This window comes from Pyxicephalus adspersus, chromosome 3 (assembly GCF_032062135.1).
Source record: "Pyxicephalus adspersus chromosome 3, UCB_Pads_2.0, whole genome shotgun sequence".
Classification (NCBI taxonomy): Eukaryota; Metazoa; Chordata; class Amphibia; order Anura; family Pyxicephalidae; genus Pyxicephalus; species Pyxicephalus adspersus.
The window spans coordinates 19738230-19751288 of NC_092860.1; the positions used below are offsets into that span (position 1 = coordinate 19738230).

At 37.4% G+C, this 13059-nt stretch overlaps 1 protein-coding gene across 1 annotated transcript in view; it reads right to left on the bottom strand.

Annotated features, from left to right (window-relative positions):
* ZNF335 (zinc finger protein 335) overlaps window positions 1–13059 on the bottom strand; it is a 41402-nt gene that overhangs the window by 2137 nt on the left and 26206 nt on the right. Inside the window, exons 12-27 of the mRNA XM_072403798.1 lie at window positions 12668–12784; window positions 11846–11922; window positions 7488–7648; window positions 6526–6761; window positions 5712–5814; window positions 5278–5369; window positions 4404–4654; window positions 4225–4324; window positions 3778–3957; window positions 3480–3622; window positions 2729–2808; window positions 2579–2649; window positions 2289–2366; window positions 1515–1598; window positions 327–392; window positions 62–143 (exon numbers count right to left, since the gene is read on the bottom strand). Of these exons, the coding sequence (XP_072259899.1) occupies window positions 62–143; window positions 327–392; window positions 1515–1598; window positions 2289–2366; window positions 2579–2649; window positions 2729–2808; window positions 3480–3622; window positions 3778–3957; window positions 4225–4324; window positions 4404–4654; window positions 5278–5369; window positions 5712–5814; window positions 6526–6761; window positions 7488–7648; window positions 11846–11922; window positions 12668–12784 (1921 nt within the window). The remainder of the gene's footprint in view (window positions 1–61; window positions 144–326; window positions 393–1514; window positions 1599–2288; window positions 2367–2578; window positions 2650–2728; window positions 2809–3479; window positions 3623–3777; window positions 3958–4224; window positions 4325–4403; window positions 4655–5277; window positions 5370–5711; window positions 5815–6525; window positions 6762–7487; window positions 7649–11845; window positions 11923–12667; window positions 12785–13059) is intronic.

The window sequence follows — 13059 nt, forward strand, 5'->3', positions numbered from 1 at the left end:
TTAGACTTGTCACACATCATTTATCCAAAAAGCCAAGAACACAATCACACGTGACACCGACCTGTAACGGCAGAGCGTGCTGCGGCTTCAAGCTGCTCTTGTGTGAGAAGCTGTTGAGAAGGTGACATGGGCACAAAGTGAATCTGTAGACAGAAAAAAAACCTTTAATTAGTACTTTGATAATACAAGCCTGTTCACCACCAGTGACTTGTTTTATAAAAATACATGTCAACTGGGAGTTTATTAGAAATAATATTAATCAAAACTGTTTAAGATCATTAGGAGATGTGTACAGATACAGGAGGAAAGAACAGAATTGTAATCACCTGAGGGTCCTGGAGGAATGGTCCTCCTGGCTCATACTGAATGTGAGTTATCTGGCCATCTTGAACCTGGAAAAAACAATTCAACATGAACCAAAGAATATACAACAAAGTGTTTCACCAAAAAGTCTAAGGGCCCCTTCATATCAATGGATTTTGGTACATTATTATCTGTATTCATATAGCGTCGGCATATTACTTTACAGCAGCACTTTACAAAGTCCACAGTCATGTCACTGTTCCTGAAAGGGGCTCACAATCTAATGTCCCTTCTATAGTCATATGTCATTACCTCAGACAAAGTCAAAGGTCAATTTGGGGGAAAGCCAATTACGTAACTGCATGTCTTTGGAATGTGGGAGGAAACCCACGCAAACACAGGGAGAACATGCAAACTCCATGCAGATAGCATCCTGCCAAAGATTTGACCTAGCATTGCAAAGGCCAAAGTGCTCTAAGCCGTCCTGCTGCCCAGTACATTGCATCAAGGCAGCCCTTTTAAATGGTCTAGCAACACATTTTTTCATGCCCTATTTTTGCCAATTACAAATAGGTTGGGAGTGACATTCAAAACAAATGGCACCACAGCACACAATGTGCATTATTGCATGTGCACCACAGTACCACAGTATAAATCCAATCCAAAGCATAATATAAACCGTGCTGGATATGCACATAAAAGGAAAAAAGTGGGCTAAAGAATGGTGGTCCAGTAGTTAAACAAGGATACTATGATGATGCAGATAATAGCAGTGGAATAAAAACATTTGATAATGAACAATCTGTATTATGCATGTACTGTAAATGATGGTCTAACTACAGGAATGTGTAATACGGAAGTATGTGGGCTCTAGATGAATGGGAAAAGTAATAAATAGATTTCTGAATTCCAGCAGAAAATAATTGAGTAGTCCATAGCTACAATATTTTTTTTTTAGATTTGTTTGAAGTAGAATTAAATTGTGAGCCCCTTTGAGGGACAGCTAGTAACATGACTATGGACTTCGTAAAGCGCCATGTAATATGTCTGCACTATATTAATACTGTGTAAAAATAATAATAATATTATTAATAGCCATTTTAACATGCACATATATCTTCCCAAGAATCAGCTCACTCGGTCTAAAAGAAGCCATGCATTTAAAATGAATAGGAAGTGTAAACTTCATCTTTAAAAAACATAGTGCTTACCTGAATATGGTGGCCTTCTGGGAGCACCACATACTCCTGGGGAATCAGATGAGGAACACCTTCCTGTGATATAATATACTGCACCTAGGAGCAGAAAGTGGATAGTTATTGGGGAGCTCTGAAGTCTTTACCCACTTCATAAAATTGGAAAGGCTGAAATATTATTTATCAGAGAATTGGATTCAATACAAGATTGTGAGCTATACAGAATCCCAATTCCCAGGCAAGGGGCTTCCAGAAATAGAACTCTTTTCTTCCATTTGAGAGAGATGTTCATTGCAACTGACAAGAACCTCATTTAATAGAGGAGAGTGGAGCTTATCCTTCTAGCAGACCCTAACCTTTAACCTTCCTTCACCCAAGTCTTGAAAATTTAACTAATCTTCTAAATTACCCTTAACCTACCTCTAACACTTAACTTCAATTGAGCCCCTATACCCAACTTGAACCCCAAGCCCTTCCACAATATAAAACATTCTCTAAAATTATGATCTCAAAATTTCCTTTAGCAAAATCAGTAAGCCTGTCTTTCGTGCTTTTCCAAAACCTTTGGTCGGCAGTTTGAGGGTGTTAGTTCCATGATGCCCTGTGCAGTTATGCATACAATCCTAGAGCACTGTTTGGTTTTACAATTTTAGGGCCTAATTACATTTTAGTGACATTAATGATCACACAAAATCATCAAGTTTCTGGACAGTTTACATATATTTATTTTACTTCTGTATTGCATGTAAATAAATAGAAATACATAGTAAACTGAAGACAAGATCATACCTGGTTGTCTGCTGTAACCAGCTGCTGTAGAGTCTGTCCATCGGCAGTTGTAATTTCTTGAATATAAGCTGTATCTTGCTATAGGGGAAAACATGCAAAGAATGGTGTCATAATAAACACGGCTTTGGCCTAGGACATGTCTAATAGAAACACTGAGCAGCTCATATAAAACAGTGCAATCACAACTGATGACAAAAATGAAGAACAATAAACAAAACAAACAGGGTACTCAAGTAGCATTTAAACACAATAACAAAACAGACACAGATGTAAACTTATTTTTTGCTGACCTGACTGGTTATGGTTTCCTCCTGGGTTAGGAATATGTGCTCTTCATCCAGGACCGAGGCAGATGTATGTTCTGGAAGGACACTTACAATGAGTTTCATTCTGTTTGTCCGTACATCTATCCACATGTATGTACTTTATGCACTGCTTACCTGTTTGCTCGGGCTGCTCCATGCTCGCTCCAGTGTGCAGACGTTGAATATGGAATTTTAAGTGGCCCTTTCTAAAAAACCTATGAAGAAGATAAACATGAAAGTGTAAGCTGTAAAGTTACTAGTTGTTCTAGGAATCTATGTGTTAAAGATCATATGTCATAAGTAGGTTAAAGGATAACCAAATGAAGATAGAAAAAGGTAATTTATTGCAGTTTACCTAAAATGTGGTGGCTTCATTTGTTTTCAGGCTCCCCTCCCCGCCATTTATTTTTAGCTGATAATCCTACCAGTAACACATTTCCAGTCATGGAGTGACAACCAGTTGTGAATGACTTAAAAGCTTTTGTGTACACTCCAGTTCACAACATTGACCTGGACTGGCTTTCCAATACTGATAAGGGTAAACCATCCCCGAACCATATGTATCAGAAGGGGCTACTGCTAGCTTCCTCAAGGGTTACATTTAAAATGGTGACAAGCTAAGAGCACAGCTGCGAGACTTGGACCTTGTAGGATTACTAGCTGCAAATTTCAAAAGATAACTTTCGAGGTGACATTAACGTGTTAAACCTATGCTTAGGAACTGGGTTTACATCTGCTTTAAAAAGAACTATAATATAAAGAACAGCCTAAGAAAAAGAATAAAGAGTAAATATTTCAATGACACAGAGAAAAGGGAAAATGAAAGAAAAATAAAAGAGAAAAAATGGCTAAACAAATAAAATTTCGTGGACATGGCCAATCCTACCTCTGTCCGCACAAATGACATGGATGGGGCCTGTGGTTAGTGTGAGTCATTATGTGTCGGCTTAGATCTTTCTTATTTTTGGAGGCAAAACTGCACTGATTGCAGCGGTGAGGCCGGAGGTCGGCGTGTACAGACATGTGATCCTAACAGTAAAAAAAGAATTTCAAACATAAACACACAATAATTACCAGCTGAAAATACAAATAAAACAGAACAAAACAAGAAAACGTCATATGAGTCTTCAACTCAGGCTGCTGACTGTTCTGTGTCTGCAGGATGTAGAAACAGGTTGTATTACCCTGACTTCGGGCCAATGGTCTGCAGTGAAATCGCAGTCTGGGCATTTGAACCCGCTGCGCCCTTCTATGTGTGACTTCTTGTGAGTCTCCATTTCTGCCCGGCCCCAAAATGAAGAATTGCAGATTTTGCAAGAGAACTTTTTTGTTGAAGGCAGAGCTTGAGTCTGATTTGCAGCAATCTGGATGAGACAACACAACAGAAAACAACAAAATAAATTATGGGTGAGTTAAAGCTGAACTTCGGGCAAACAGCTAAAAACAAACAAAAAAAAAAAACATTTTTATGGTTTAAGGACTTTTATTTTACTCCATCCAATCATCAAATTTAAACTTCTTATCCCCACAGTACAGCCCTGCCTTGAAAGAAGGAGTCAGATTTTCTTAAGTTTAACCTTCAGGTCAATAAATTGAAACATCACACTGTATCACAATCATAATTTTCTTACTTGTGGCTGGGGTGGCTTGTTCAGAATCTGGAGGGTGTTTCTGTCCTTTCCACTGTCTGTCAGTTGTGTTTGCGGAGATCTAGGAAGGGCATCTGTAGTGCTGAAGTTACAAACATTGTCAGATAAGGCCTCTACATAATTTTTTTTCTCCTCCTTATTGGTTATTTATAGCCTGTTACCTGCATAGTGGAGCTTGCATATTCTCTGCATTTACAAGGCTGTACTCTGCACTGGTGAAGGCTGTGTTGATGGTGATTTGTTGGACTGTTCCTTCATAGCTCTCCTCTGGCACACCAGATTCTTCATACCCTGCTTCTTGCACGTCTGTGACTTGTCTCTCATCCATATGCAGTGTTAGCACCTGAGCCATGTGTGGCTCCTGAGATGTGACCTCTGATTGCTGGCTGTCCATTGATTTAACCACCGCCACCTAAAGAATTGTGACTTTAGTTAGTGAAAACAGCGCCTCTGATTGAAAGCAAAGAGGACCAACTACAAAGCGCAGTAACTCACAGGCATCACTTTACTGATCACATGCAAAATGTGTATAAATGCTTTACCTTATTACCAAAAGGTAAAGTGACTCTGGCAAACAACGGTACATCTACCTAAAAGCCTTTTCCAATAGTGAAACAAATTTGTGCTGTGTTGCTGCACTAAATAGCCTAGTAGAATCTTCAATATTCAACATATTTGAGTGTAATAAATGGCTAAACTTACTGCAACACACTGTGATCCCTTCTCACCCCTTGAGGGTCATTAATGTTATCCTAGAAAGTTGTAATAGCGTAGTGGCCAGTGGGTGGAAGCACAGCACACAATGGGGGAAACTGTCACCCCCAGGCATGTCAAAAGCTGAAGGTTCTACCGGATCTTCTGTTATTGCAAGCCAGTAAAAAATGGATGATGACAGGACCGGGTAACAGGTTCAGTGTTTTTGTTGGTTTAAATTTGACCTAACAATCCTTTAGATTCGATTACAGACGTGGACTTTATATTTTTCCTGATCAACAATCTGGATTGAATTATAAGCATATTCACAATTCAACATACTTGCAGTGGTCCTCCGCTGCCATCTCTCTGTGCGCTCATATTCAAAAGAAGATCGAGAGCAGCTTGAGTTGCAAGTTCATCCCCTTCTCCACCTAAAAGAGAAGAAATGTTTTCCTACTTAGCATAATGATAATCACCAAAGGGTTAATTAGAATGTAAATGTCCTATCCAGAGTAACATCAAATATTGCCTTCCTCCTTAAGTTTTTTTTAAATGCAAATTTATACTTTAAAAATAAAAAATATTACAGAATGGACAGGCAAGATAATAAACATACTGCCAGTTTGTTTTATTTTTTCCCCATTGTGGGCATTGGCATCTTCACCCATTCTGGGGTTCATGATTTTTGTCCATCTTGATTTGCCAGGCCAATATACAAAAACCAATTTAGATATGGTCACTCCAAGGTGAAAAAACACCACAAATCGCCTCACCTTGTTCATATATGATAGTAGCTCCTTCAAGTGCATTTTCTGTCTGCCCTTCCTCCTGAGATTGTGGGTGCAGCAGGTGATAGGTAAGCTCTTTGGGTTGATCCTGATATTAAAAATATAAGCATAAAATAAACTGAATAATGAAAATTCAGATTTCAACCTTCAGTGACTTTTTAGTAGCTGACACTCAAGGCCACTGTTGATTCAGCTAGGTAAACCAATGTTATCTGGTCTAATTTATTTGTAAACAAATCTTTTAATACAGCTCTAGAAAATATTATTTACCCCCCTAGCGTTCTAATTCTGTCTGTATTTCCATGCAAAAAGCATTACATTTTTTGCATGGAAATTCATTTTACATTGTAGGCTAATTCTTAGGTATAGGTCACCAAAATATGTCCATTATTTATTAAATGTAATAATAATAAAAAAAATAGTTAATCATAATATACAGTAGCTTGTATAATATATATATATATATATATATATATATATATATATATATATATATATATATAAAAGATTTCTTTGTATTGGACTCAATACAACTAATTTGTATTAAATACAATACAAAATTATTTCAATTTCCTGCCGATCCTCCCGCCCGCACTGATGTCACCAGGACTGGAGGACGTGTCCCCGGGACCTGCGGGGACCAGCAGGACGCCAATGGAGCAAGGTAAGTGGAGTTTTTTTAAGTTTAAACTAACCCTGGGTGTGATTACTGCTTTTAGCAAGGAAAATCCACACACTCGGGATTACCGCTAGAGGGGGTTAACATTATCTCTGTCCCAAATTAATTCCTTCCCATTACCTCTGTATGGGGCACAGATGAGTTCTGTATTTTAGTTTGGTCATGCTGTTGCTGTTGCTTTAGTTGCTCAATTTGCTGGTGGGAAAAAAATGGCCGACGGCGACAAGGTGGTTCCTCAGGGTGGCGTTGTGACCATTCCTGATACAGGTGAGAATGGCGACACTGGACATGAAGACGCAAGTTTTTTTTGTGCTTGGTGGTGAAGTGGCAATATTCACAGGCAAAGGGTTTTCCAGCTATGAAGATATATATTACATAAATCATTTCAGTAACATGCATGTTAGCGTTTTTTTAAAACAGGTTATGGTAATGCACAAAGAAAAGTGACTGTGCAGCCAATCATAAATCATCTCTTATTTAAAGATGAAATTTTACCAGCTTTGCTCTGGTTAAAACTATGTAATTGGTACAAAGGAAACAAGAAAGAGCATATGTTACACAGCACAGGCTTAAAAATGCAAATTAAAGCAGACCTAAACTAAAATTTTTACCTTACTTAAAAGGGTAGTTTACCTCCGTTTTAAGTGAACCTGTGAGGTTTTCCGTGAATTTTATTTCTCGTAGATAATGAAAAACTCAGATGAAAGGTAGGATAGTTAAACTCCCAGAATTCTGCATATTTTCTAGGTAGCATTTGTAGCTCAGATGACAGATTTCCATTACTGCATGGAACTGTTAGATTGTAGGCTCTTTGGGGCAGGGTTCTGGCAGGTTTGCACTTGTCTATTATGTAGATTTGTCATTTACAGCCAATATTAAATGTACAAAGCTGCACACCATGTTTGCACTGTATAAAAAAGGTTAATAATAACAACAACAGAATTGACCTGGAAGGCTGAATGAAAAATGATATAGAGAAAGCACAGGCATTTTTTTCACCTGCAAAAATGAATCTGATATTTCTGGCAGCATAACATTCATCGGGTAGTCTTTATCTATAAATGAAGTGTTGGGTACTACACCTGCATGCTTGGTGGCCATGTGGGACAGTAGGAAGTCTTGGCGGAATGTGTGATATTTGCACTGGTTGCATTTGAATGGCTTGTCATTCATATGAGTGAGCTGGTGATTCAGAAGCTGCTTCCGATCTTCGCAGATGTATTCACAGAACTCACATTTGTACCTTCACAGAGAAATCAAGATCAGATTATACTTCAAAGGTAATGATCAATTTTCTAAATGATGTGAAAGCGCACATGCAGTGCTCATCCCTCCAAATGGCCACTCATGGCACATCTATTCATAAATAATGGATAGCAATGCAGTATATGCCAGTGTTACTCTGTAAACATAACAGAAGTATCTATGAAATCAAAACTCCAAACAAATGTTTTTTTTAATAGTTTTAAATCAACTGTTTTTTTCCGTTGGAACCTCACTCATATTTCCATATTTGAATTGGTCCCCAATAGCCAGATTTTATTTTTCATTTTCCTTTATTTGTTGGATCTCAGCAACACTGATTCCCTGTAGCCGCTTTACAATTTCTGTTAGTAATTCACATTTTTCTGGGCATGGTTTCTGATAGTGACAACAGTGTACTATGCCAGTGTAATGTGTCCTGAAACAGACACCTGTACTCTCTATTGGAAGCCCTTGTAACAACACAGAACCACTAATGGGGCATGGGGAAGAGCAAAATTACCGTAAAACAGAAAGTGCCTAAACAAACAGACATATGGCATATGGTATGAGTTATTTCTGGAGCTCATATATATTATAGTGCTGCTTCTTCTGAGTTTGCATAGAAGGACAACTCTGAGGAACCTGGTAGGCACATTCTAATAAATGTAAGATATATTTGAGATCTGACCTTGATGTCAATATTTTATTGTAGTGACCCTTTGATCTTTGCCATTGTTATCAGATTATTGTTAAATAGACATAAGTGTGAGGATTCATGGGAACAGGCTGATGCCCATACGAATGTAAATGTCAGTCTACACTGTACAGACTGGCTCATTAGGACTTTTTATATACGAAGCTGGCGGTCATTGAAAAGTGAAGGACAACTGAATCCAAGGTCATTGAGAATGGGGAATATTTCAAACAAATTCCAACACATACAGACTCAATGACAGAAAATCAATGTGTTAAATCTTACAGAATATTTATCTGTTGATACATTTTATTAGGAAGCCTTTAATGATCAATTGGAAGGAAGAGAAAAACTGTAAATATCGTTTATTAACTAAGCTATAATAAAACACAAGTCAATAAAAATGGCCTTGCATTAACACCTGCTGAAAGCACAAACACAACAATAAAAACAAAGAAAGATAATGAGGACTCCAGTAGGGGGAAAAATTAGGGTTGTAAAATAAAAGGCAATGATGATAGGTAAATCATCTAAAATACATTACAGTAATAAAGTACCAAAAAAATTGCAAGTTCACCTGCAGGAAAGAGAATTGCTGAGCAAAATGAGTTGGTTAAAAAATGATTAATCAGTATGGGGGTATGGAGTAATCAGAATAAATGGTAGGTGGTATGACAATTCAAACTGTTGTGTATTCAGGCAAAGGCTTTGTCCTATATTCTGGGGCACCATAAAGCTTGTTTAAAGTGCATGTAAACCTTAAAGAGATTCAGTTGCCAGACCATTCATTTCAACAACAATCTTCCCAAAATATTAAAAGTGCATCTAATGTATTTTTTACGTGTTATTTAACTGTTCAAGTATGCCCAGCATACTCACACATTACGGCAACAACCCGATCAAGTTAGGCTTTAACTTGGGTACAAATGCAACTTGAGATACAGTAGAACCTCAGTTACCTGGAACCCATGGGGAATGACTGATTCAAGATAAGTGTAGTTTCTCGGCCATTCAGCACTAGACTTGAATTGGAAGACTTGTCCCCATTCACCTCTGAATAGTATTGAATAGTACTTTGAAGTACATAGTACTGAATGGCTGAGAAAAGGGAAACCCTGATGACCCTTGAGTTGCCATCAGGGTTTCCTTTTTTCTCACAGAATTCCAATCATGGAGCGGAGTAATCAGTGAAGCTCTGCTCTGCTCTCCTGACAGCTCCTCTTTCTTGATTGCTCCCGCAGCCTTAGCAGAGCTGTGGTATGTGTTCTTGGATGAAGAATAGATGGCACAGCCTCGCTAGGGCTCCAGGAGCAATCAAGAAAGAGGAGCTGTCGGGGGCCGGTTATCTCAGTTCCGGATAACCGGGGTCTACTGCATTTTGCTTTGTAGGATGTAAGGAGAAAATATTAAGTATGAAAATGCTAATGAAAACGTTCTTCCAATTTTAATAATTTTACCAAACCACTAATTTTTTCAGAAGCAGGCAACTAATTCAATAAATATTTATTGGTGGGTAAACTGACTTGGTTTAACTTTTAAAGGGCCATTTTAGACATTGCAGATGATCGCCATGTACCTAAGAGTGGCTAGCAAGTGTAAATGGAGCCTAACTGATCAAAAGCTAAAGTTCACCTCAGGAAGGAAACGTTTTTTTATCTTTGGAAAGCAGGAGATACGCTTTTAACTACATGCAAACGAACCAGGAAGATTTTCCATGAGAGAACTGACTGAAGGCAAATAATACTTTTTTTTCTAACATGTAAAGCTCTCCCTTTGAACAGGATATGACCAAATCATGCATAATCTCTGGTTCCAGAACAAACTGTACTGAGAAATATGGGTTTTAGAGTTTTTCACAGATTACATTCCTTTGAGACAAAAGAAAGTAGGATAAATATACAAACAATAGTTGGAAAATTGGTTGTTATTGCATGTTATGAAAGTACCATTTTTAGTATACAATATGCCATACTATTGCAAAAAACATACCCATATATATGTGGAGGCCAGATGCCGCTTTCAAGGCACCTTGGAAGTGAAGTACAACCCCAAGCTAGGACAGATCCAATACTGGGATATATTTAACAATGGGTATATGGTTGCCATGTACAATATAACCAATAGTGAACTGCGATGGATTAGGATAACATGATCCTATTATTGAAATGCATACATTAAACACGCTTGAGCCGGTATGCATATATTACTCCCCTTTATAATCAAGCTTACACATTTGGTAGTCCACCAGCTGTTGTCTATGGCTTGCTATTTAAAAAAACTAAAAATGTATTCGCGCATGGCTGGTTAATGATGTATCAAAGGATGCAGGTCTAATTTTGGCATATTAGACTATAAATCCTGATGCCTTTCATGGGAGGAATGCACACAATCAATTGACTAATCCCAAAGGAGCTGCACAGACACTCAGCAGGGGTTAATGAGTGAACAGTGGACGCTCTTCCATTTAACTGTTGAATAACAATTGATGGGGTTTAGAGATGAGAGAAGCCTAATAACCTAATGCAGAAAACAGCACTGCGCTAAAATATTTCTAACCTACTGTTCCTGAAAACTTTAATAACTGGCCAAGTGGGCAATAATATGCTTAGAAAAACATTCACACAGCATTATATATATATATATATATATATAGTAAGAAGTTAAATTAGATTTCCACTGGTGGGGTTGAGCAATGGACTACGGTACCAGAAAAAGATATCAGATAAGCAACATGCTCTATAGGGCAATCAATACTGGAAGAATGAGAACATGGATCAAGCAGATTTCCGAGAAGATATGAGAAGATATGCACAGACCTTTTCTGCTAGTAGCTTAAGGAATGCCTCAATTTTCTTTACAGGATTTCTCTTTAAAAGTAAAGAGACCCTGTCACTACATCCTACCCTATGAACTAAACACTGGCAATCTGTAGATAATGCACTTTAACATACTAAGCTGAATTGCTCAGCTTAGCATGTTTAAGTGCAGCATCTAGAGACACTCTCCATTTAGTTTGCAAAACTATTTAAAATCAAAAAAAAAAAAAAAAAAAATAAAAACTCTGAACCAAATCAGGTTTACCTTGAGCTATCAGGAAAATTTTGTTACAGGTATCTGTAAACTTGGAATCTGCTTGATCTATAGTCTTATCCAGCTCATGGAGAAGAATTTGGTAATAGGGTTGGTTAAAAAAAAATATTTTCCCCGATTCCTTTTGGGAAGCATAGATTCCCTTGTCTTTTTTTCTTCCTGGAGGCTAAATCCAATATTCAGTGTCCTGGTGGATTCCCAGACTACCATTCAATAATTACTTCAATAATTCACTTAACACTTCAGTCATTTAACAGAAAGGCTTGCAGTTGTACTGTATACATTGAACATTCTGTGTAAATTTAATTGTGGGTACTTCTCCATTATACAATTCTCTGCAGGCCTGTTTAGAAAAAAATACCCAAATCACTGATTACAAAATATCCTATATACTGAACAAAAGAAGATTACCTGCTCTCTTCCACACAATGTAGGTGAGTCAAAAGGTGCATCTTGAAGGTATATCGCTTCTTAAAAGCTTTGCCACACTGTTAAAAGACAACACAGATTATGTACTTGAATATAGTACAGTATAGTAGTTTTCAATCTTTTTTTTTTTCTTTTTTAATATTATTTGAAGCCTTTTTTCTGCTATTTATGTAAAATTTTCCTTTGCAGGTAAACATTAATATAGAGTTCACCAGCAAGAATCACAAAACATAATAGGTTTTTAAAATAGTAGAAGCTGTTTATATTCAGATTCTCTCACTGTAAGTGAGGTGGAATCCATCACTCCTCTGATTCAGTGCCAGTGAACTCTCTAAACAGATCTTTTATAACAAATTAGGTAAAAATAAAAAAGGAGAAAGGAGCCTAAGGTCAGGTTCAGACCTGCTTTGGAAATGAGCAATCCAAAATGGCAGTTTTTTGCCAGCTTCTTTGGTCACTCGATCCGCAATGCTGGTTCCTAAAGAACCAGCATCTGCACATTTGACAGCTGGTGGTAGTGAGCAGTACTGAACCGCTCACTGCTGTCCCCATTCATTCTCTAGGGAGCTGCCGCCATAGGAAACTACATGTAGTGTCTTCCCTAGCAAGGCCAGTGTGAAGCCTAAAGAACCACATGCTGGTTGCAAATGAAAAAAGAAAAAAAAATCTAAGCAAACCAAAGTAAAATATAACAACTTGTTATTTTGTTTAGTTGCATCCATCTATCTTTCTATCATGATAAAAAGGAATATATACACAACACTGCACATTTAAAACAGAAAACTAAAACGGTTTAGTAATTACCTTGTCACACATGTGTGGCTTCTCACTGCTGTGTGATTTCATATGTTGTGTCAGCCTCTTCTGCATATTATATACTCGATTACAGATAGGACAGGCATAGGTGGTATTTTTTGAAGCCTGCATTAAAATATAAAAAGAAAAAAAAAAAGATGTAAATAAACCTATATACTAATATATCTTACTCTAAAAACATTACATAGGGAAAGAAAGTATTACCTTAATTTTTTCCTATCTTTATAGATTATGAAATCATGAAACCACTTTCCTTTAAATTGAGAAGAAAGGGTTAGGTCGTTTTTCAAATTTCAATGTTATGTGTCCAAACTGGGGAAATGTGTCTTCCTGTCCAATTAATTGTTGCTTTGAAAATTGGTGATCATGTCAACTGATCC